The sequence below is a fragment of the Vipera ursinii genome (assembly GCF_947247035.1).
Source record: "Vipera ursinii genome assembly, chromosome: 14".
NCBI classification, from domain to species: domain Eukaryota; kingdom Metazoa; phylum Chordata; class Lepidosauria; order Squamata; family Viperidae; genus Vipera; species Vipera ursinii.
Genome location: NC_139527.1, coordinates 11,161,403 through 11,187,079, shown reverse-complemented (window position 1 = coordinate 11,187,079; position 25,677 = coordinate 11,161,403). Strand labels below are relative to the sequence as shown.

Here is a 25,677-nt window from a genome sequence, read left to right as displayed (position 1 = left end):
CTTGCACTAATGCGCAAGCATGGATGGAGGGTTTGTTGTCACTGTGAGTTGCGGGGGGTGGGCATGAAGGGAGGCTCAGCCAATCTCAATATATACATGGTTGTACTTTGACAATAAAGGTTCATTCATTCATTGTTGTATCGCCTGCCTGGTTCAGACCTTTGGCAACGGGACCGCTCTTGCCGTTTCCACCTGGGGCCGACCCTGAGGGGCAGCTTGTGGGCCAAGGACCAGCCAGGAGCTCGCTGCAACCAGAGCCATCTTGAGTCTGGCTGGAGAGCAAGTTCCCCAAGGCTCACTGCCCCGGGTGTGCACCTGTTCTGCATCCTTCATGGAGGAGGAGTGCTCTCTTTTTTCGCTCCTTGCTCCAATTCTGCTTTGTCCTTCCTCCAAGACTTGCTCTGGGAGCCCATCGGAAGAGCCGAAGGAGCCTCCATGTTCTACTTGCCCATCGGAAGAGCCGAAGGAGCCTCCATGTTCTACTCGGCCATCACTCCTCCCTCTGCAGCCAGATCAAAGAAGGTGGCCCACTGCAGACTCTTCCTCTCTGCTTTCTCTAGCTTTTCTCAGCAGCGCAAAAGCTCCATCTCTGCCGCCTCCTTGCTTGGTGCACATTTTTGCTTGGAGTTCTGAAATTGCAGTGTGTGTGTGTGTGTGGGGGGGGAAACAGGCATATAAATCCTGGCAGAGGAAGCAGCTGGGGGGCCCAGACTGGCCTTCCCTCCCAGGAGCGGCTGCAGGAGAGGGCCTCCGAGCTTCAGGCAAGGGCTGCTGAAGGTCCAAGTGGCCAGCCAGGTTATTGTGTGGAGGAAGCCATTTGGGTGGAGATGAAGGTCTCGATCACGCCGTGGGTGGAGGGCAGCAAGTGGCCGTTGGTGGAATCGGAGCTCTGGTAAAGCACCAAACTGCCAGAGGAGACTGGGGGCGAGAATGGGGGTAAGGGGGAGCGGAAAAAGTACGTGAACTCGGTGCACAAGGAGCTTTTCACTCCTGCACAATCCAGAGGGGCTGATAACTCCCTACCCACAAAGCATCCAAGTCACATTTAATTGGCTAATTAAAAAACACAGATTATTTTTTAAGACCCCTGTGAAGGACAGCATGTTTTATTCCTAGCAGAGTTGATGGCTGACTGTTGGTGGCATCAGAAAAGCTGAACATCCCATTCTGGCAGGTGACGGTGACTCTTCGGAGAAGATGCTCCCCAAGGAACGAGGGAGGGTCCCCATCGCCATCATTCGTCCCAGGCTGCTGAAGGCAAAAGCTTGCCCATTTTCATTTGTTCTAGTGCTGTGGGGAGCACTCCGAAGGGAGGGGGCTGCCAGCGACCCGGGGTGGGGATGCCTTATCTCCGCAGACCTTCTCCAGCTGTCTGCGTATATTTATTTGCACACTCGGTCAAGACCAGGACGGAGTGGCCGTGTGCACACACACAGATGGCTGGGGTTCCGCCTGGTTAGCCACAATTTATTTTCCAAGACTAAAGACAACCAAATGTAGCATTTCTCTGCTGGGCCTTTGTGCTGTATGACTGCACTTTAAGGTGTGAAGTTCGACTGAGAAGGGATCAGAAACAGAGTTTTGAAAATATTTTGGCGCTCGGGCACCCTTTCACCACCTATGAAATAGAAACTGCTGACACAGGTAGTCCTCGGGTTATGACCATAACGAAGCTGTCCATTATGGCCATACAGCATAATGGTCATAAAATGGGTCAACCCAATTTTATAACTTTTTTGCAGGGGTCATTAACCGAACCCTACGGTCCTAAGTGCAAATGGCTTTGAATAAAATGTCCTGGGATCCACTAAGGCAGGGGTCGGCAACCTCGGCTCTTTTATGACTCGTGGACTTCAACTCCCAGAATTCCTGAGCCAGCTATGCTGGCTCAGGAATTCTGGGAGTTGAAGTCCACGAGTCATAAAAGAGCCGAGGTTGCCGACCCCCTGCACTAAGGGATGGAACGTCCCCTAGCAGAAGCTGCCACTTACCCGAGGGGCTGGAGGTCATGCGGGGGCCCGACTGAAGGTGCGCCTGGATGGAGCCTTCCTGGTTCTGCAGGAGGACCGAAGATTGGCTGGTTGGGATCCCAGATTCCGTGGGAGTCTCTGCGTCTGACGTGAAGATCTGGGGGGGGGGAAACAACGCAACGGCAGTGACAAAGCTTGCCCAAGCTACTCGCAAGGTGCAGCAGAGTAGAAGAAATTTTTGATAAACCGCAAAATTGTTTTAGTCAAGCTTAGCTTAGAGACTAACATAGATCCCAAACATTCAGAAGAAATGCTTTGAATCTTGCAGGGTGACAGCCCCTCTGCTGTTCAGGATCCAGAGGTGCACCGTCTTTGGTCCCAGCGACTGCAACTCATGCCCTGTAGCAGGTTATATTTCTCTAGGTTATGGACTTCTTCCTGCCCCCTTTTAACCCCTCCTGCTCCTCAGATTTCCACGCAGCTGTTTGTCGAGAAAGACCGAACCAAAGCTTTTCATTGTTGACCAGCATCTGGGCAACTGTTAAATTTATTCTTACCCGGTTCCTTTATTTTCAACATACCCAAACAGGCCTTTTTTGTCCTTCTCGTCCTTCACTAAAGCTCATCTTATTTGGAGCATTCACTTTCCTCTCTCTAAAGTTGGAGGCTTCCCGGCTCAGCTCTTCCGTGAGAATTGCCGGCCTCTCCATTTCCCGAAAGTCTTTTTTCTCTTCAGATCTTCACTCGGGCTTTTTGTGGGGCTGTCTTCTTGTTTTCTATTTCCTTCACTTGATTTATTTGTAACGGCACTTTCAAAATCTCCTCCGCTAGGAGCAGCTGTCCATCCCGAAGTCCTCTTCCCATTTCTCTCTCCTGCTACGTGTCCTATTTATCATTGTTCTATTTTGAACAACGTTCAAATTCATTAAAGCCCAAGAAGCACATTTGCCTGTGCTCAGATTTATTTGTTAAAATCAGGAACCAGCATTAAACGGTCCATTTCCATTCATTTTTCTGCTGCTTCCATCGCCTCAGCTAAACTTATCGCTTGGCATGCAGTCCAGGAAAGCTGCCTTGCTGGACTTCCCCGGGAGCGAGTGGTCAGCAAGAGAAGCCTGGGGTGTCTTGGAAGGGCAAAGAGGTGCTGGAGCTCCCATTAATGGCCTTTGGTGCCTCTGCAATTCGCAAGATGCTTTTAGCATCTACAATTTGCTTTTAGAAATCCCACCTTGGTTGGCCAGGAAATTGTTGCCCCCAACTTTGCAGGCAAGCTCCACTTAACATTTCCTGCTTCTTCATCCAGCAACTTCCTCTTCTTTAAAGCAGCCGGGTTCTCTGCCTCCCCCCTCCCTCAGCTTGGTGGGGGGGGGAGGGAAAGTAGCACCTGCTTTAAAGAATTGCATTCAGATTAACTAGTTGACTGCAGCCTGAATGAATAATCAGGAGGAGCTTTGCTTCCACTTGCAAAGGCCTCTGCATCCTTTTGAAAGCGTGCACAGATCTTAAAATAGCATTCCACCTAAAAAGCAAATTAAACTTCACAATACCATAAAATCAGTAAAAAAAAGCGGCAATTTTGCCACCTTGGCCTTTGATCTTAAAACTTGAGAGGAGAAGATCAAAGGGACAAAGCTGGCCATAAAGCTAGGAAAGAGGAAGCTCTGAAACCTTCTAAAGACAGGAAGTAACCGGGTGGCATTAGTGAGGAGGCTCCGTTTTCTCTTCCCTTCCATCTAGCAATATCTCAGCTTTTTATGGCCAAGGAAAACCTGCCTTGGGCAAATTTCCTGGGTTCACACAAGCCATTTAAGCAAGAGTAGGCCACCTTTTCTTGGCTGCTGAGTGCAGAGTGGCTTGACAGTCAGATGGGCAGCATACACATTGAATACACGAATAAAATACAACTTGCTCCCCTTGCCAACCAAAGAATAGTAGGATACCTTGCAGGAACAAAGCAATCTGGCCAGATAAAGCAGGACCAATGTGGGGGAGGGGAGGATGTTTAACCTTAAGTGTGGGAAGGAGAGAGCAGGGTCTGTGTGGAGGGAAAATGCTTCCATTTCTGCTTCATCCCCTAAGAAAACCCTCCAGAAATGACCAGAAATTCTGCCATTTGAAACTTGGGATGCAAAATTTTGCAGGAACAAGAGATTTAATTTCAGGTTGTTAAACTCACACTTGTGTTTGGCTAGCAGTGTTATCTAATTGTTTTTGCAAACCACTAGTTTCTTATAAAAGGGGGTGTTTGCAGCTCAGGGTTGAACTGTTAGAACTTTGGTGCTTTCTCAGCTTGTTTTCTCACAGATGTTTTGTTACCTAACTAGGTAACTTTATCAGTGCTAAAAGAGAATGGGGTTTGCTCTCGGTTCACATACTGGTTTCTTCTTTAGCAGAAGAAACCGTAGGATTAGTTTCCCCCCCCCCTCCGGAGATACCTGCCTCTTGGGCAGGGGTCTTCAAACCTGGTCCTTTTATGACTAGTGGACTTCAACTCCCAGAATTCCTCAGCTAGGCACGCGTACCTGGCTGAGGAATTCTGTGAGCTGAAGTCCACAAGTCATGAAATGGCCGAGTATGAGGACCCCTGCTCTTGGGCCTGGGTTGCAGAAGCAGACTCCGTGTGATTCGGCTCAGCTTGTTCTCTGTTGCCGCTTGGGCCACCTGGGTGTTGGCCCCTTGGGATCCCTTCAGCTGTGCTCCCCCACAGTGCCCCCTCACCTGTTTTGATGGCGTCAGGCTGGCCAAGGTACTGAGGTTCGCCGTGTCTGTGATCACCATGGTCTGGGGTAGAAGGCTGGTATGCGCATATTGGGTCACCTCTGGCTTGTGGCTATAGAGAGCTGGGAATAACGGAGGCACCGTGAGCAACGGAGGACTTGAGGGACGGGCTGGAAAGCCCCCCTTCCCGTCGGCTCCAAGGGGCAGGAAGGGTGCCTGGCATGGAGCCTTCCCAGGACGGCCATCCTCCATTCCGAACCTACCGTGAGGAGCCTGGATCTGGGCCATGGTGGCCATGAAGGGGCTCTGGTTGAGGTGACCCTGGACCTGCTGCATGATTGGCTGCTGATAGGACGGGTGCAGCTGCTGGGAGAACTGGACCGGCTGGAGGGTGGTGAGGCTGCTGCCCACGTTGTTGATCACAGGGACGCTCTGCGCTTGGGTGGAAGCAAGACCTGGGAGACAGGAGAGCGTTGCTCAGGCTGGGCAGCAGCACCCGGGCGCCTGGCGGTCAAGCCCCCAGAGACGCCTCCTTAGACCCAAACCCACAGCCCTCATGCATAGTGCCACACAATCGGGGGGCTTCGTCATCATGCTAACCTAAGCTAACCAATCTGCTTGGTTTTGTCCTAGCAGATTCTTTTGCACAAAATGGGATGACTAGCTTATTGACTACATGATGGCTTGTTCAACCAACCATGAAGATTGGCTTAGTGTAGTTTGAGAGTCTAGCCATGGAGCTGAAACACATGGCTTTTCATAGAGTGCCATGCTCTTGATTGATAAGCCATGGTTTATAGGATTCTGTTATGCACATGGACATACTCAAACGCTGGTTAAAATGAATCGTGGCTTAATGGAATGTAAAAGACACCCACATATGCAAACCTATTATTAACCTGGGGCACAAATCTCAATGCGGCACCTTTGACTATTTCACTGGTTCTTTTGGATAAAGGTTGAGCTCAGTGGTCCTCTGGCCATAATATTTTCCACCCAAAAATATCCTCTCGGCTGGAAGGCCTCAAGCTATGGGAAGCCCCTGTCAGTAAGAAGGACATGCCCAGCTGGGCAGCAGAGGACCTGGCTCCTGGAGAAGGAGCTGCCCTGCACCCCCTCGGGGACCAGCTCTTTTCATGCTGCCTCTGCTGAACCCCTTCTCCACAGCTAAGGCTCCTCACTTACCAATGACTAAGGTGGAGGCGCCCGTGTTGGTGAATGTTGGTGCAAGCGAAGGTGTGTCTCCAGGGCCAATGGCCATGACCCCCGGGAGGGAGGCCATGATGAGGTTCTGCGTCTGATGGCTCAGAGCGTGTGGGTTGTGGTCCAGGCTGTGCAGCGCTGTCAGGGTACTGACGGGGGGGAGCGAGCCCCCTGGAGCAGAGATCTGTGGGACAGGAAGGAGGCCAGAAGGTCTCAGGGCCCTTTGGAGCCCAGCAGGTGTCTGGGGGCCACAGTAGTGCCCGGAGAGCTCAGTGGTCAGAGTCAATGGTCTCTGCCATCCTTTGCTTGATCCGTCTGGCCCTTCTCCTCTCACGCTAGAGTCAACACCTGGCTTGGACATAACTGTGCTGGGTGATCAGAGCATAGAGGTAATACTCCTTTAATAATCTGCCCTTTGTAAATGGCACATCCCAGGAGGGGAGCCCTCAAGATGCGGCCACAAAGGATGGCAGAAACTGCAAGGGTCCTTCTCCTTGGCTTAGGACCCTCCCCTTGGCTTCCTGGCTATCAAGCTAAGCCCAAGAATGATGTGGGAAAAGAATAACAGAATAATGGAAGGGAGGTCTTCTAGTCCAACCCCCTGCTCAAGCAGGAGATCTTATAGATAGGTAGGTAGGTAGGTAGGTAGGTAGATATAGAGATAGATAGATAGATGATAGATAGATATAGAGATAGATAGATGGATAGATAGATAGATGGATGGATGGATAGATAGATGGATGGATGGATGGATGGATGGATGGATAGATGGATAGATAGATAGATAGATAGATAGATGATAGATAGATAGATAGATAGATAGATAGATAGATAGTGTGAGAGAGGGGGGGAGAGGGAGAGAAGGAGAGAAGATAGATAGATAGATGGATAGATAGATAGATAGATGATAGATAGTTATAGAGATAGATAGATGATAGATAGATATAGAGATAGATAGATGGGTGGATAGATAGATAGATAGATAGATAGATAGATAGATAGATAGATAGATAGATGATAGATAGATATAGAGATAGATAGATAGATGATTGATATATATAGAGATAGATGGATGGATGGATATAGAGGTTGCTCCTCTCCTTGATAAGTTTGCATCCATTGAACAATCCAGCCAGAGTTCAGCTTTTTTATTTGCTCATACCAAATAGACAGACTCTTGCCAGACTAAACCTTGATACTCTCACTGGAGCAGATGTACCTGGGAGATTCTAGGGAGTGGCTATCCTGACTCTCTTCCTCTTCAGCTCCGGGCTGGGCTGCCTCTTGTCTCCCCCCCCCCTTCCCTGGAGCTGCTGCTTCACTGCAGTCCGTCCTCCCAGCTTTCCTCCCCGGGGGGGGGGGGGGCAGCCTCTCTCCCACTGGCCGGCTCTGAGAATCCAGCCAGGGTCTCGGGCACCTTTCACTCACCAGCTTGGTGTCTGGTCCTGAGCTGGACCCGGTGGAGCAGAGGCTGGTGGGGGAGGCTTGGTGCAGGATGGTCTGGGTGGTTGCGATGGGATTGTGCTGGCTGCTGTTGGAAGAACTGGCCTCGCTGACTGGCTGCTGGCCATACCTCATGCCCACCTCCGAGAAGGCGAGTCCTTGCTGCTGCTGCTGCTGGAGAGGAGAAGGTTCTGAAAGGAGAACACCAACAAGAAAGCCTCATCCAACCGGTGCATTGGTGAGCATGGCCGGGGACGAAACCCCTCTGCCCAGAAGGCGAACTGGGGAGGGGGCTTCCTGCCACTTGCTTCTGTCCCCAGGATAGCGCTTCGGCACGCTGGCTGACCTGTGTCTTCTTGCTCCGCCAAAGCAAACGGTATTCGGAAACTAAGCACCGGGGTGCTCAATATGTTTAATTTTTTATATGGGAAGTATATAAATAAAATTATTATTATTATTATTATTATTATTATTATTATTATTATTATTATTATTATTATTATTATTATTATTATTATTATTAATTCCCTTAGGGCAGCGGCCCACAACTTTTCTGGCTCCACGGACCGGCAGCGGTGGCGGTGGGGGGAGGGGATGGTTTCACGTGTGCAACCTAATCCTGTGCCTGCACAAATTGAGCTTTGCTCTCTTGCCCGCTGCCTGCGTGGTCCAGTTCCCAACATGCCACGGACCGGTAGCAGGCCACAGACTGGGCAGTTGGGGACCTGTCTTAGGAGACCTTCACCTCCTTCTCCCCTCCCCACAGAGCTTGGCAGAACTCGAGGCTACAAAGCGGATGCTCCAAGGTAGCAAAGCTCCAGGATCTTCCCGCTTCGCTAAGAAATGGAACTTTACACGTGAATATATAGGGACTCCTTGGCTTACAGCCAGCCATTCATTTAGTTACTGAGGAAAGTGGAAAAACTGAACTACTCGCATTTGTAACCATCACAGTATCCCAGTGGTAACATGGGTGATAGAAAAGTGATAAAAATTCAGACACTTATATTTATCAATACTCAACTAGGGGGATAATATATGTGCATTACTTTAATTCACATGTTTTGGTCTTGTTTAGTTTTTGCTTTGTTGTTTTCTTTTTTGTTGTTGACTTTGGAAATAAAATAAAAAATTATCAAAACAATTTCAGACACTTAGCAACCGGCATGCATTTATGACCGTTGCAGCGTCCCAAGACCACGTGCTGGCTGTTTGCAACCTTCCCGGCTAGTTTCCAATGAGCAAAGTCAACGGGGGAAGCCAGATTCGCTTAGCAACCACAAGATCATTATAGTAATTTAAAGGGGGTTTTGTCCCTGGCCAAGCATGGCAAAAAGAAGATTGTAAAGTGAGGTGTGATTCATTGAACATACTTAGCGTTCAATTCATTGAACATTGCTTAGCGATGGGAATTTTGGTCCCAATTGTGATAATAAGGCAAGGGCTACACATACATTGATATAGATACATACCCACATATGTATATATTATACCCACTTCTTAACAACAGAATAACAGACTTGGAAGGGACCTTGGAGATCTAGTCCAACCCCTGTTCAGGTATTCCAGACAACTCCCTATACCATTTCAGACAAATGGCTGTCCAGTCTCTTCTTAAAAACTTCCAGTGTTGGAGAATTCACCACTTCTGGAGGCAGGTTGTTCCACTGGTTAATTGTTCTAACTGTCAGGAAATTCCTCCTTAGTTCTAGGTTGATTCTCTCCCTGATTAAATTTCCATCCATGGCTTCCTGTCCTGCCTTCAGGGGCTTTGGAGAAGAGGTGGACCCCCCCTTCCTGTTTGGGGCAGCCCCTCAAATACTGGAATGCCGCTATCATGTCACCCCCTAGTCTTTCTTTTTATTAAATTAGACTTACCCAATTCCAGCAACCATTCTACCCATGTTCTTCATATGTCCCTGACCCTGAACATCTCCCTCTGCCTTGCCACCCCCCACCTGGCACTCACCGTGGACTTTGCCTGGGGACAGAGGAGTCGCTGGCTGGAGAGAGGACGGGCCATGAGAGCCCAAGGTGGGCATGGAGCTGGGCTGGGAGCCGTTGTAGCTGTCCATGGCAAGCTTGTGCCTGAAGGCTTCCTCTTTACGGCGGTTGGCAAACCAGTTGTAAACCCTCACCTCAGTCACCAGGTTGGAGCCCAGCCCCTGGGCCTGGGATGGAGAGACGCCGCGCTGAAGGCACTCTGCCCTGCCAAGGAAGGGTACAGTTGGTCAGGTCGGGGGCAACCACGGGGCCTCCCCACCCGGACATGTTCCCCATATGGCCAAACACAATTCCTGGATCAGCAAGTGACTGGGAATTTTCTCAACCTTCTCAACCTTGGCCCCTTAAAGGTTGTGGTTGTGGAACTGTGAGAATTGAAATCCACACATCTTCAAGTAGCCACGGTTGAGAAATAATGATGAAGTTTAGGAAAGCTAAAGTGACCTCCAAGAATATGTGGTGGTTATCTCTTGATAACTTGGTTGGTATCTCATGCAACCTTGGTGTGCTCAAGGCAGAAGGATCACAGTTCACAGCAGGCGAAGCACACCCCAGGTTGTAACAATTGGCTTCCTTCAACAGAGGTTCCTCACTTGTGCTAAACCATAAATTACGAGTAATCAGCTGCAATGGCTGGATTTACATAGCACATTAAACCAAACCCAGAAAACAGTTTTATGCTCAGTTGATAAGTGAAGCAGGTTCAAGACATATGGTGCCTCACTTTAGCAAACTATTCAAACGAGTCCTCAAAAGGAATATACATCATGGTGACCACCATCCCAAAAGATGGTTTATTCAGCCCAATGTGCAACTGCAGATGAGTATTGTGCGCCAGAACAGGTGCTGATGAACCTCCAAATGCTCAGGTAGGAGCCCAGCATATTTCGCAAGATTCGGGTCTTCAGAACAGACAAATTGTCATTGAAATGTTTCTCCAAAGTTAGGAAGAGAGCCAGTTTGATCCAGTGGTTAAGACACCAGGCTAGAAAGTAGGAAACCATGAATTCAAATCTTGCCTTAGCCATGAAAGCTGACTGGGTGACTTTGAGCCATTCACCGGGCGACTGGGAGTTCTAGTCCTGCCTGAAGTATAAAGGCCAGCTTGCAAGTATGTATCCGAATTATCAGCCCAAGTGCTGGAGGTGTGGCGATGAAGATGCAACATATTTTCATATATGGTGGACTTGTAAAAAGGTTAAGGCCTTTTGGATAAAAATTTGGTGGAATATGCAGAAGATTTTCAAGCAAAGGATAAAGTTTTGTCCGCAACTTTTTTTGTTGGGTATAATTACAGATGCTACGGTTGTGGACACTAAGTTGATGTTGAATTTAACTACGGCAGCAAGACTCTTAATAGGCCAATATTGGAAGAAGGAGGAACTGCCGACTATAGAAGAATGGACTTTAAAGGTTTCTGACCTGGCAGAGATGGCAAAGATCTCGGCTTATTTGAAAGATCACTCGCAAGAACGTTACATTATGGAGTGGAGAAAATGGATTGAGTATATCCAGAACAAGTATAGGGTCAAGAAGTTTCATGTAGCATTTGAATAAGTCTTCTTTCTTTTTCTTTTCTCTTTTTTTATATTTAATACTAATAGTGTTTGTAGTTATCCTATACGAGCTAGAGAGTGATAGATTTTAGAGTTTATGGTTGTTAGCATATGGATGTTCATGATTGTTTTTTTTGTTTTTATACCTTGTACTTAGCTCTGGGAAGTCGGGGGGGGGGGGGAGGGGGAGGGGTGGGGAGGGATGGGTAGGGGAGGGGGAGGGGGGATTGTTAAAGATAAAATGTATGTTAAAACTTTTCAATTAAAAAAAAAGGCCAGCTGGGTGACTTTGGGCCAGTCCCTGTCAGTCCAATCCACTTCACAGGGTTGTTATTGTGAGGAAAATTGGAAGAGGAAGGTGTATTGGATATGTTCATCGCCTTGAGTTATTTGTAAACATAATAAAAGCAGGATATAAAAAAAAACAAATAAAAGCAAATAAGTTTGAAGGGTCTTGCCACGAATAGCCCAGGGAAGCTCTTGTGTATTTATTCTGCACTGTGCTAATTGTAATCTAACTGCGATGGTGCTGAATCTCCCAGTGTCCTCCTTTTCTTTTTTGCCTCAAGCTCAGGTTTGGTTGGTTGTTTAGGGTGAATTTGGAGCAGAAGAGAGACGGGAGCGTGAAGGAGCGTTCGCTCCCTTTTCGTGGGGCAGATTGCCTTGCTCGACTAAGGGGAATTAATGGCACTTCAACCCTCCCTCCCTCCCAGCTGGTATCTAGACTGCTGGACGTGGCGTACGGAGGAGGAATTCACTTGCTGACCACAAAGGGAAAGACTCCATCTTGTGGGGCGATTGGCTGGCAGGGCCTTTCCAGTGGTGGCCTATGGGAGGCTCCCAAGGCCTTCTCCCGGGACCGGTGGCCGCAGGACAGGCACAAGGCCGTGTCCGTCTCCCCAGTACCTGTTGCATTCCTCCACCAGCGCCTCCCTCTCTTCCTTGCTCGGATTCTTCTGCCTCTCGTAGGCTTGGAAGAGGATCTGCTGTGAGGCCGGGCCCCACTTGAAGCGGTTCCTCCGGCCCTTCTTGGCCGGCAGCTCCTCTCCCATCGGGTCCTCCCCCATGAGACTCTGGCCAGCGTGAGTGAATTCTGGAAAGGCAAAAAGAGGGTTGGGCTCCTCAGGGACCCTGTGAAGGGAGGGATGGGGGAGGATTGGAGCACAAAAGATGGCTGGGAGAGAAGAGAGCAGAAGCGGCTCCTTTGCCAGATTTCTTGAGCCGGAGAGTTGAGATCTTATTTTCCAGTTGCTTCTATTCCCAGCTAGCTTCCCCCCCATCTGCTCCCTCCAAGACCAAAGGCTATTGCTGGCTGGGACTAATTCGCTCATGATTATTTATTTATTAAGCACGTTTCTATAGCCGCCCAGCTCAACAGAGAGACTCCAGGCAGTGCACAATATTAATTATTCAGGATTTAAAATTCACAATTTCACCCCACCCCAATAATAAATTGGGAATAATGGGAGCTGATGGAGCCCTGATTTAGATCCCGCCTCTATAATCCATCAACTTGCGGTGTATGAGCGACGCTAGGCAATTTTACGCACATGACAGTGAGGACATAACAAATGCTTATGGAGTCCCCGTGTTAGCTCTTTTAAAAAATTAATTACATGTATATGTACAATTTGATTAAATCAAATTAAACCTAAGTGTGGTGGGTTTGCTGCCTATTCCTCTGTCTTGACCCCATCATCTTTTTGTGGGGTACAGACTTCTGGAGTGACATTTGCAGATCCCCCCCAAGTTTGCAAGGATCAGGATTTCAGACCCAGAGGATGGCATGTTACTGCATTTCCACAAGAAACATTTTCTGCCCATCTTGCAATCCAGGAGGGGGCAATAATAATACACTCCCCACCCATTAGCAGATGTGGCTAACATCTGGCCATTTCCTGCTGAAATGAGAAGCTAACAGAAAAGAGCCCTTGAGCCTCAGAACTGGCTCAGAGCATCTCATGGCCCTGAAGCACGAGCCTCCCCCAGGCCCACCCAGCCCTCTGCCCACAGCAGCCCTCAGCCCCAGAAGGAGGAAGACTTGCCCAGATCCCAGGTGGGGTCTGCCTAGGGCACCATCTCTCACCTCTGAGCTAGGAAACTTTGCTCAGAGGAGGAATGCCCCCAACCTGGGCATCTTGAGGCAGAGATACCTCCCAGAGTCCCAGCCGCCCCTGGTCTACACGGAGGGGTCTTGGGAAGAGACCTGCTGCCGGTTTGCTGTACTTACGCTGGGCCACCTCTCGCTGCTTGCGAACGTACCAGGTGTACAGGGCGGCTCTCTTCTGGGTCTTCATGGGGGTGCCCTTGTTGAGGTGCTGGGAGAGGTGGGACTGGTTCAAGCCCGTGGTGTCCACCACCTCCCGTTGAGGGATGTTGTGCTGCTGGAGGTAGGACTTCACCATCTTTGCCACCCTCCAGGGATCCTCCCTGGAAGAGACCGAAAGCGGATGCCTCAGAGAAGGGTCCTTGTCCCCCTCTGAATCTTGAGACACAATTTATTTATTTAAGACAATGTACACGGCCACCCAACTCACTCTTGGTGACTCCAAGCAGCTTACAAGGATAAACAATCCAGAATTGTTGGATTCACCTAATGTGTTGCCTCCAAATGAGTAAATCTTAGAGATAACAGTAGGTTCTCTAATTCCTGGAACGTGTGGAGACACCAGCTGCATGCTCACAACTCTGTTTTAGCCCAGTGATGTCAAATTAGGCCAGACTAGGAAGCCACCATCAAGCAGGCTAAGACTACTTTTATTCTGACGTTACAGTAAGAGAATCCTGCAAGTCTGAAGCCCCTTCTTTCAATCCTCCCTCCCATTATCTTCAAGAGCAGGGCTTTTCAACAAGTGGTACGGGTACCACCTGTGGTACACTGGCACCTGGCAGGTGGTACGCAACCATCCTAGAAAAGTAGCGGGGGAGGGAAATGAGCTGAACCGGTGGCAGCACCGCACAAGCCTAAGTGAGAGATGGCTGGAGCTAGGCGACTGGTGGCACTCGGATGTTGCCATATCCTAAAAGTGGTACAATGGGTGAAAAGATTGAAAAGCCCTGTTCAAGAGAACCAAGGAGGGTCTTGTCTGAGACATTTTGCATGTTTCTGTTCCGGCCCAGATTTCTCTTCTCTGACCATTGTTTTGTTGACAACTCTTCCTCCTGTTCCTCAAGGTCAGGAGTCTCCAAGCTTGGCAACTTTAAGACTTGTGACTTTAACTGGCCACGCTGGCTCAGGAATTCTGGGAGCTGAAGTCCACAGGTCGTCAAGTTGCCCTGGTTGCCAACCCCTAGCTAGCAGTCAAGGACACAGCTAGAAACCGGGAGATGGGCGTCCTAGTCCTGCCTTAGCCAGTTGGGTGACTCTGTGCCAGACCCTCAGCCCAAGACATCAGGCTCAGATGACAGGCCAGTCAATCCTCTCCTTACTCAACTAATGGATCAATACTTGACTGGTCAAGCAAACAAACAAGCAAAAGGCACTTGTGGGAAAAACACTAAGGAGGAAAAAAAACAAGCTTAGAGAAATGATAGGCAGAATCCCATGGACAAAATTTCTCAGATAAAGGGAGCGCAAGAGAAGCTCTCAAAACCAAGATGCCGACCAGCCAGGGAGGAACTAGCAGGCAGCTCAGGAACCAGCCAAGGTGCCGAAGGGCCAAAGGGACAAGGAGACGGGTGTAAATCCCAAGGAGGCCTGTCAGGCAGCAGCTGATGCGGGAAGTCGGAGCAGAGCTCCAAAGGGAAAGCCACAAAAGCGCCCTTGGGCTCTAAGGTGGTGAGGGGTGGGTGAGGGAGGGGTGGGCGGCTGCTAAGGGGGGAGGGCAAGGGGGGCAGGGGGCACAATTCCTACGTGGCTTCCGGCTTCTCCTCTGGGGGGGGGGGAAATTGCATTCAAAGGGCTCAAAGTAGGATGGCGGACAAAAGGAGGGAGTGGTAAAGAAAAGGCAGGGCTGCCCCACTGCCGCAAATGGCCTTAGGGCTGCAAAATCAGACCATTCAGGAGGCACAAAGGGACCGGGTTTTGTGTGTGTGTGTGTGTGTGTGTGTGTGTGTGTCTTGGAGGACTTTTTGGTGGCCTCTGAGGAAGCATGGAAGGCGGAACCTCAGAGGTTCAGAGAAGGCGAAAGCTGCCCCACTTTCAAAAGGGGGGGGAGAACAGAGAGCAAAGCACCATCCAGCTCCACATGATTCCTGGCCCAAACTCTGGAACCGATGACTAAGCAGTAGGTTTGATCCGCGAGTAAAGCAGGGAGGGGCAGGAATCCTTTCTAGATTTTCTACTGTTGGAAGGAAAGTCTTCATCATGGTTCCATCCAAGCTGGGAATAAACATGGCAACTGCTTTGGGAAGAAGGTTGTAGTTTATTGAAGAGGAGAACCAGACAGGAAGGTGGCTGGCAGAATAGAAGGGCTGACCACATGTAGGGAGTAGGTTCCTATACCCTCTGGATCCTTTTGTTTGGAGTTGCTTCCTGTTCCTGTTTGAGGCTATTTCCTGTGTCGTGAACTTTGGACCTGAGTCTGAGTGTGCCTTTCTGGTATTCTGATGGTGATGGGTTAATCCTACTATGTCCAAAGGTCCTGTCCTGCTTCCGTGGGGCTGGGGTAGGTGGATTTTAGGTGTCTTTGTCTTCTTAATGTTCTAGCTCCAACCATCCTGATGGCTTACATTTGCATGTCTACAGAACTGGTTTTCTGCTTGCGGGGAGGAGACCTGAGACTATGAAGAAAACTGGGCGTGCTTTCCTGGTTCTTCAATATCTTTTTAGGAAATATGTTTTTCTGCCCTTTTAATAGTTCCTTCTCTGCGGAGCTGACTTCCCACACTACTACTCAATATATTTATATGTGACTTGGAAGAAAGATTAGAAAATACAGTTGTCGCATTTGCAAACAACACAACAAAGATGTGGAAAAACTCAAGTCTTTAGATCAGTCCCAAAGCACCTTTGGGACAACCATGACCTGGATGACCGAGAATCTCCATAGACATTTAGCTATGTTTAGATCAGTGTTTCTCTACCTCGGCAACTTTAAAATGGGTGGACTTCAACTCCCAGAATCCCCCAGCCAGCAGAGATGAAGTCCATCCGTCTTAGGGTCGGTAAGGTTGAGAAACATTGTTTTAGATGACAATATGAAGATTCAAGAGGATTTTGAGGGGTACAAAGGGACTCATCTCCTCAGCAGCAATTAAAAGCCCCTGAAAGGCATCACATAGGGGGAATTTACAGTTTCTTTGAATTGTGTTGTTTATTCTGGCACAGCTGTACAACCTGTTTTTAAAAGAAGTAAAGAGAGAGTGAGACTTTTAGATGCACAAAGATGGGGCGGGGGAGGGGAACTGAAAAAGCTACAGCAAAGGCAAGGATCGTGAACATGGCGGAATTTGAGAAAGAGTGAAATTGACCTCTTTGATCAGGGATAAGACAAGCGGAACGTTTGTGAAAACTGGATATCCCTGATGGCCTTTTTGTTGAAAATGGAAAAAAATGAAGTGGTATTTTATAGTTTTGCTGTTTAAAAAGGGTTGAATGTGGGAGGAAGAGAGCCACGTTGTAACTTTAAAGAGAGAAGAGATGTAATCATTTTTTGTGTAAAGAATATTGGAAGTCTTTTTCCTCACTATTTTTTCTACTTACTCTTTTCTCTTTTCCATCTCTTTTCTTAATTTTACACTATGTAATTTCAGATTTATGTGAACATATACATATGAGAAATAAAGAGACAAATGAATTTAAGGTGGCCACAATGGCTTATTTTGCTCTGGGAAAAATGTCCAATATTTCAGTGACTCATAGCGCAATTGAAGAAAATTGGAAATAGGTTTGAGTGAAGGAAAGGGAACACATAACATTTGGCCATCTGTCCCCAGAATGATTTCAGTTCCTTTGGTAGAACCAGAAATGTGGGGTTCTTGGGAGTAACCATTTCCTGGAGCAACCGCTTCCTCTCCGATGTCTTGAAGGGAGGCTGAAAGGAGCGCTCAGACCAGGCCCGGTCTGGGCCTTCTGATGTGGGGCAGAGTTGGGGCGCCAAGGTGGTCCTTAGAAAAGCATGAGGAAACCTAGACATTCAGAAGGTCACCCTAATCTCCCTGGCCGGGGCAGGAGGAGGAGGCTTTGGTGGCCTCTCCCTGCAGGAGGCTTCTGGGGGGTGGGACAGCTGAGGACGGGTCCCTGGGCCCCCTTCTGCCCATGGGCTTCAGTTCCTGACCTCCGATCTCTGCCTGTCCTGCTTTTCTCCATGGGGATCACCCCTGGGGTTCAAGTTCCTCTCTTGCTCGCTCCTGAGGTTATTCCTCGCCTCCCTTTTGTTACCTGAACAATAAGTAACCCAGGTAGTTAGTTATCAACTCAAAGGGAACAAGAGCCTGGTTGATAATTTATAGCAGCATCTCAAATTTAAATGGAAAGTAAATATCAAGTTGTTCGCATTAAAAGAAAGCCCAGTCCTCAGAACAGGGAATTCAACTTTCAGGGTGGGGGGATGACTCCATGTTCCTCCTTCTCTCTTTTTCATTCTCCACGTCCAGATGCCCCCCGTCCTGCAGCCCTGCCTCCCCCAGTGCTGAGCCAAGCCAGTCTAGCCTAGGTCAGCCAGGACCTTGGATTCTTGGGAAACCTCCCTGAGACTCCCTGCCGAGGACCGAGCGGGGGGCCGGATCGCCACGCGTGCCAAGGATGCTGCCATCCCTGCCGTCCTTTGACCCTGGACCACACTTCTCTCTTGCCTTTGTGGGGACGGACAGGAGAAAAGGTAAGACTGGTGCGCAGTGATGCGTTTTATTCTTCTGGATGGATTTGGCCCTTCCTGGCTTAGGCTGGATTCTGCGCTCTCTGAGGCAACACCAAGAGATGTTGCAATTTTCAGACGTGGGCCCAAATGTCTGCGAGGAAGAAGCGAGGGACCCGACTTTCCTTTCACACAACGTGCGTCTAGTGGCCTGAAATGGGTTTTCTTATTTTTGGAATGGAATTCCAATTCCCACCCAGCCTTCCTTCTCTTGCTTGGAATTTTCTTTCAGGAAGTAGCAGCTTCCACAGTGAAGGGCTTGATGCTCAACCCAGGCCCTCTGCCTATCAGTCGAACATTTGTGGGCAGCTACAGCAGCCCTGGGAGCAAGGGAAGGGCCCTTTCTCTCTCTCTCTCTCTCTCTCTCTCTCTCTCTCTCTCTTTCTCTCTCTCTCTCTCTCTCTCTTTCTGTCTTGGCTGGAAGAGTTTCTGTGCAGCTGTGCAAGGGCCACCTCATCTTCTACGCCTTTGCAGTCCCCAGTATTTTTCCTAAGGCCAAAGTCCAAAGTGCTTCCACAATTATCAAGAGACCATGTTTACTCTCTCCTCCCTTACAAGATAAAGAGCACAATGTGTTCCCAGAAGGGCAATAAAAAGGCCTGGATGTAGTCCAAAAATGGCCCTGGAACAAGACAAGGCAAATCTATCCTGCCATCAGAGGCAAAAGGGTGGCCAGACTTTTGGGGTGCAGCTTCTGTTGACTGCACTGGTGTCTTCCCTGCTCCTCCTCCATCCCTCTCCAGGCCTGTTATTTCAAGGTCTCTTCCCCTCATCCCCAAAGTGGCCGTAACCACCTTACTAGCCAAGGAAGGCAAACAGAATTAAGATTTGGTTCCTGGGTAAAAAAGCACCCGGGAATGTAGACTTCCACTTTCCAGAGAACTGGAAAAATCTTCCTGTAAGAAGTCATTTGCTGTCCTCAGGGCTTTTTTCCTCATAGAACGCTCAGAAGGGAGTTCTGGCACCTTTTTTGGATGGAACCTTGTAGGGTAGGTAGGCAAGGCAAGTTGTATAACATATGTGAGTTCCTGCACCTTTTTCTTTTACAAAAAAAGCACTGGCGGTCCTGAAAAGGATAGTAGGAGTGGTTTATGAAGCCACCTTGAGATGGTCGGGGAAGAGGAGAGGAGCAAGGGAAACTTCTTCTTTCAGTTCTTTTAGGCAGAATCTCCCTTGGTTGAGAACAGGCACCAAGAAAGAGTACTATTGCCAGTGGCAGCTGCACAGATGTGTAAACTAGTGAAAATCAGTGCAATCAGCTGCTCTAAAACAGGGGTGTCCAATCTTGGCAACTTGTGGGCTTGTGGATTTCAACTTCCCTGCATGCTGACTGGGGAATTCTGGGAGTTGAAGTCCACAAGTCTTCAAGTTGCCAAAGTTGGACACCGCTGCTCTCAAGAATTTTGAAAAGGGGCTCTTAAATACACATTTTTAACTCATCAGAGCAGATTAGATTTGCATCAGATTCCTGGCATGCCACATTTTCAGTCACCTGACAAGAGAGTGGAAAAGGTCAAGTTCATCCTTGCAGGATCGAATTTATTTTATTCTATGATTTTCTAAACATCCAAATGAGTATCTAATCTATGGGGAGGGGGGGTCCTAACCCTAACCTAACTGAAGAGCCACTGATGTAGTGCCATAAAATGTATGCTACTCTAAATAGAATAGTGTTTTGCAAAATTAGGGATATCAAGTCTATTAATGCTTTGGGTGTTGCACAAGGGTCCTGTCGTTTTTACTATTATTTCTAGGAGAGGTGGATGCAAAATATTGGCTAGGCCAGGGGTAGGCAACCTCGGCTTTTTTATAACTCATGGACTTCAACTCCCAGAATTCCTCAGTCAGCTGCAAAGCAACTTCTAGATTAGAGATTCTGATTTGCATAGAATCGTGTGAACATACTTGGGGTAAAACTCCACTGTGTGCTTCTAGGCCAGGGGTAGGCAACCTCAGCTCTTTCATGACTCATGGACTTCAACTCCCAGAACTCCCAGCTATGCTGACTCAGGAATTCTGGGAGTTGAAGTCCATGAGTCATAAAAGAGCCGAGGTTGCCTACCCCTGGGCTAGGCCATGAGCCAAATGCAAAATGGTGGCTTGGGGTCAAAGTGGCTGGATTTGGCGGGATACAGGGTATCCACAGGGTGTAGTCAATGTAGCAAAGATGGTGGCTTGGATAGCATGATAGAAACTGTTTTTGTGCTGTTGCATATAAAGACCAGCGGAGACTCAGTGATTCCATTATGGCTGCCATCTTGATTTTCCTGACTGTACCCTGTGGACCCACCTTGTGGGTTACAGATCAAGCGGTTAATCAAGGGAGCCTTGGAGCTGATTCATATTGTGGGTTCTTTTCATCTTGCCCTGGAAGCTACATGCACACAGTTAAAGGGTCTGCAAAAGAGACGGCTGATGGGAAATGTGATAGCAGTCTTCAAATTTGTGTTATTCTCTGTTGCCCACAAGTCTGAAATTTTGGAAAAATAGATTCAGGTTAAATGTGAAAAGCTATTTCCTAATAGTGGGCTTCTCTCTTGATGGAGCACTGAAGAAATCTTCTCTTCATTGGAGGTTTTCAAGGGGTTGGATTAAATCAGGAGTGTTCAACCTTGGCAACTTTTGAGACTTGTGGATTTCAATTTCCAGAATTCCTCAGGTAGCCATGCTGGCTGGGGAATTCTCAGAACTGAAGTCCACATGTCTTAAAGTTGCCAAGTTTGGAGAGCCCTGGACTAAAGGACCACTAATGTCTCTTCTAGCGCTGGGATCCTTTGAAAACAGATTCCTTGGTTGGTGCTGAATTTCAGCAGCCCAGCCTCAGGGGCTCTGGGGCGGAAGAACTTAGCTGAAGGGCTCAGCTGACCCTCAGGCCACTAGCTGTCTATCCCTCATTTAACATGAGGAGTCCTCCAGGTAATTGTGGCTCTTTAAACAAACCTGGATGCAGCAAGCTATGGTTTAGTATTAGATGTGACTTCATTTACAGTTTCATATTCCTGGCTAATTCCTCCCAACCCTCTACCCAAGACTAAAATCCAGGCGATGAATCGTGATTTGGATTCTGGGAAAACTATAACAGATATCCCAGAATGGAAAGTATGTGAAGGAAAAAGTGGTTTTTCCTGTAACTAAGTGGCCAGATGGTTTATAATAAGGAAATGCCCTCCCTAGGAAGAATCCCGAGAGTAGAAGAACCACAGGCTGGCTCTAAGAGGTTGTAGGAAAAGAGCCCCCTTAGCCTCTGGTAGCCCCAAATAATGCCTTTTAAGGCTCATCGGTTTTACAATGAGGCATTTTGTGGCTCCTAACAAAATAGTGGTTCTTAACCATGGCATAGCTGGCTGGGGAATTCTGGGAGTTGACATCCATATACTTAAGGTTGCCAAGGTTGAGAAGCGATTTAAAAGGTGTTTCCAGACACTTTCTGACCTATGTTCTAGGTGGCCCATCCAGAACTTCTGGAGTGTCATAATTCTGGAGCTTTTTCTGAAAAGGAGGGAGAGAGATGGTTGCTATGGCCTGGAGGAGGCTATGGACAGCCTCATCTTCTCTGCAGAGAACAAAAGCAGTTGGAGATGATGGGCTCTGACAGGTTTCCCACCTTTAAAGGGAGGTCCCTGAGGTTGGCTGCTGCACTCCGTGTCCCAACTTATCATGGATCTGACTTGATTATGGGGAAACCCGATGAAGTCAATCACTATGGTTTTCTAATAAAGCCACAGAGCCATCTTGTACGGCTTTATGATAACCCAGCTAAATCCTAGATGAGTTAATTCTGTAAATGTACGTGAGATGTTCTGAATTCTGAAATAATGCCGGATCAGAGGGCCAATATTGTAGCTGAGGCATATTTCTGCAAAACTGGCCAGAATGTTCTCCTTGGGGATTGGGCACCCAGTTCAGGTGAACCTCCAGTTTAGTTCTGTCTGTTTGTCTGTCTGAGTGATTGTATGTCTGTCTGTCTGTCTATCTATCTATCATATATATCATCTATATTTATCTATCTATCATCTATCTATCTATCTATCTATCTATCTATCTATCTATCTATCTATCTATCATATATATCATCTATATCTATTTATCTGTCATATATATCATCTATCTATCTACCTATATCTATCTATCTATCTATCTATCTATCTATCTATCTATCTATCTATCTATCTATCTATCTATTTATCATTTATCTATCTTAATCATCTATCATCTATCTATCCTCTATCTATCTATCTATCCATCCATCCATCCAACTACCTCCTACCTACCTACCTATCTATCTATCTATCTATCTATCTATCTATCTATCTATCTATCTATCTATCTATCTATCATATGGCATAGAGTTTACAGATAATATAGTAAAAATATATAAAAGAAGCACATAATATTATGGTACATGAATGAAGGAAATATGTACATAAGTACTTAAGTTCTTTTATGACCACAATGGAACCCAAAAATTTTGTTGCTAAGTGAGACAGTTGTTAAGTGAGTTTTGCCCCATTTTACAACCTTTCTTGCCACAGTTGTTAAGTGAATCACTGCAAGGGTTAAGTAAGCAACATGGTTGTTAAGTGAACCTGCCTTTGCTTGTCACAAAAGGTGATCACTTGACCCCAGACAATGCATGAGCCAGTTGACAAGCATCCAAATTCCGATCACATGACCACAGGGATGTTGCAATGGTCGTAAGTGTGAAAAATGATCATAAGCCACTTTTTTCAGTGCTGTTGTAACTTTGAAAGGTCTCTAAACAAATGGTTGTAAGTCAAGGACTTTCCAAAATCAATGTTGTAAGATATGAGGAATTCAAGAGTTAGTTATAGGTTATGTTTTAAAATACGTTGGCTCATGAGAATAGAATAAGTATTCCTATATGTTAACATCTAGTCTAGTGCTGACCCCAGCCAGAGACCCCCACGCCCTTCCCCTCCCCTTCTGCTCTGTAGGTTTCCCAGGACCCTTTGCAGGACAGGTGTTCTCCGGCTTCTGCTCTGTCCTCTAAGAAGAGACACCTGATAAATCATCAGAAGTTAATGATCAAAAGGCTTATCTGAGCCTTTTCGTTTATAAATGTATAAGACAAAAGAGAAATAATAAAGCCACTGGATAATTAGTAACCAGTCCAGTCCTGAAACGTTGGAAACCAAGCTGACCCTAGATCTCCACGCAGAGTCAGGGCGAGTTGGGGGACGAGAAGAAGGGGTCATCCGAAGGGCAGGTAGCTTGGAAGCTGGACCCCAGAAGGGGAACTGGCAAAGGGAGAGGAGTGGGGAAGGTCTTCCTAGCTGCAAGAGAGGACGAGGAGGGAGAGGAAGAAGCCCAGAAGCCCGTCTGCTTCGCCCCACAGGTAAGGGTCCCTCTAGGGCACGCTTTTCTTTTGCTCCCTCAGTCTCTAGGGCAGAAGAGCTTCTAGAGCCCTGCAGTGTCTATCCCGCCTTCCTTCTGGAAGAGGGGCCTCTGCATCTGCACTCATGTGGAAAGAGACTTGGATGGGCTCAGGTGGGCTTCACATTTTCCAGTGGAGCCTTTCATTAATGGCATAGCCGGAGACTCCTCACTTTTTGTCCAGACAGACCTACAACCCACCCTTTAGCCACGTCTTCAACCCTTTAGAAAAGAATAAAAAAATCAGCAGAAAACAGAGTCAGAAAACAGCCCCTGAATTAAGATCCAGGCAAATGAAAGCAGCGTAAGTGGGGAAGAGGCATTGATGTGGCGGGGGGTCTTCCACCCTGTACAGAAACTGTCAGGAGTCGTCACTGTGGGGGAGCAGTCACAGTGCTAATGTCGGGCAGCAAAATGTGTTCCCCAAAATGCATTGCCTAAGAATAGGGGGGGGGCTTCATACAAAGACTTGAATTAATCGTGTAGAATTATTCCCACTCCAACAATTCAACTACCAGCTTTTAAGCCGGCTAGGAGCAGAATAACATCATTTGTAAGTTGTGTGTTTGTGCAACTCGCTTCACCTTGTGCCAGGGGTTGCAATTAGTACTTCATGAACACAGTTCTTCATAGCACCCAACCTTCATAAACAGTTTGCTCCCCGTTTAGCTCAATGGGGTTCCTGCATGCAGTTCCCTCTGAGCAAAATTTGAAATCGCCCCCCCCCCCCAAAAAAAAAACAGAATGTGGGAAGGTTTTTTCTGCTCTGACCGAGAAAGGATTTTTTCCCAGATGTGCTGGAAATGTCCATGGTCCCTCCACCCTCTTTCGGGATTTCATGGAATGGTAGAAGTTGGATCTCATTGTCGGCCTTGGGATAAACCTCTGAAGTTCAGGTTAGTTGGGATCCCTAAACTACCTGGGGTCCTCTTTCTCTCACCTGGCCCCTCTCCATACACTTTGGACTGCACCTTCCATCATCCCCAGCCAGTGCCTCCTTCAGAGGGATCCTTTTGGGGGAAGGGGTCCCCAAGTGAAGGAGGAAGAAGACAGAGCCATGGACGAAGGGAGAGAGAAGGGCGGGAAGAAGGCAGAGAGGCTCTTACTGTAATAATCTCTCCACCACGGCTTTCTGGTGAGCAGCTTCTTCAGGACTCAGGTTTTCCAATTCCTTCATGATTGGAGGAGTGAAGTCTTCCCCATCATCCGAAATCTCCTCCTCTGACATCCTGGACTCCCCCATTCCATTGGGGAGAAGCGGGATCTCACCGCAAGGCTCCCCCTTCTCCATTTGGAGGGCTCTGCCAGGCTGATGGCTCTCCCTGCGGTGCAGATCGGACTCTGCCAGAGCCTTGATCAGGGTCTCCTTGCTTAGCCCTGATTCCAGCAGGGCTCCCAGCAGCTCCACCTGAAGATGGGTCAGTTTGGAGACCATGGTCCCGACGGTCCTCCTCGTCTGGAACCCACACGTTCAATGCCCTTTGCCTTTTTGGGGCTACATCATGCTTACAAAGTCAGCCGTCCAGCCGTCAGCAGAGTAGAAATGGCCGCAGATCTTCTCTTGGCAACCCCCCCCCAATTTCCCCAAGACCAAAAAAAAGGAAAAAGCTGCCTTAGGCCCCCCACCACTGTCCTGAGGCAGTCCTGATAAAGGGACCCTCGCCTCTCTGTTTACATTGGAGCAATGCAAATTCTCCAAGGTTCATATTTATCTGTGTGCTTAGGCAAGTAGCTGAACTTTGGACTTCGGCATTGCGACAGCAGTTCACAAAGTGCGTTAGGAGGGAGGGAGGGAGGGCGAAAATGGGGGAGAGGAAGAGAGAGGAGGAAGGCTGGCGGAGAGAAGGCCCAGGGACCCGCAAGGACCTCCCAGCAAGACCTTCTTCCATCTGTGGGAAAAGGCGCTTCCAGTCAAGGCGAGAAGTTGAGGGACCTCATCTAAGAAGCTCTATGGAATCCCAAAGGTGCTTTTTCACGAGGCAACTGGACTTTCTTGTTTTTCTTTGAAGCTTCTTGGACGAGAAGCGAAACGTCTTCAAAGAAAAACAAAAACAAGGAAGTTCAGTTGCCTCGTGAAAAAGCACCTTTGGGATAACTATGACCTGGATGACTGAGAATCTCCATAAGCTCTATGGAAGGTTGATATCTCAGATGGGCCCTCCAGAGCCCCTCTCCTCGAGGTTAAGGGAGAGCCATCTCCAGCATGGCTCCGTTGCAGGACAGGCATTGGGACGAAGCACAACAAGGAGTATGTCCCATACTCTGCTGCCTGCTTGGTGTGACTTTCTTGATTGCCTCCTCCATGGGACCTTCTCCTTTGAGCTGAAGGCTGCTTCGCAGAACTTGCTGGTCTTTTTCCTTCTTTGGCAACCAGACTTCAGCAGGAACATCCGTTTCCTCTTTGGGGGAAGGCAAAGAAAGAGTTTTAACCCCCCACACAGTGGTGGGATTCAGCCGGTTCGCACCACGGCATCCACGCAGAGAACCGGTTCTTCACATATTTGAATCCCACCACTGCCCACACATAAGGGATGAGGGTAAAAGGACTGCAGCCAACAGAACATTGGACCATGCTTCATTCCAGTTCTGTCA

At 48.1% G+C, this 25,677-nt stretch overlaps 1 protein-coding gene across 1 annotated transcript; it reads right to left on the bottom strand.

The window, feature by feature from the left end:
* Positions 1–796: 796 nt before the first annotated feature.
* HNF1A (HNF1 homeobox A) lies at positions 797–24,520 on the bottom strand (the record flags this gene model as incomplete). The annotated part of the gene is made up of 10 exons (XM_083373347.1): positions 797–918; positions 1,992–2,127; positions 4,689–4,810; positions 4,952–5,143; positions 5,874–6,075; positions 7,320–7,525; positions 9,304–9,542; positions 11,801–11,987; positions 13,125–13,324; positions 24,192–24,520. 10 exons carry the CDS (start codon positions 24,518–24,520, stop codon positions 797–799), a joined length of 1,935 nt encoding a protein of 644 aa, XP_083229473.1.
* Between the last annotated feature and the right edge of the window lie 1,157 nt (positions 24,521–25,677).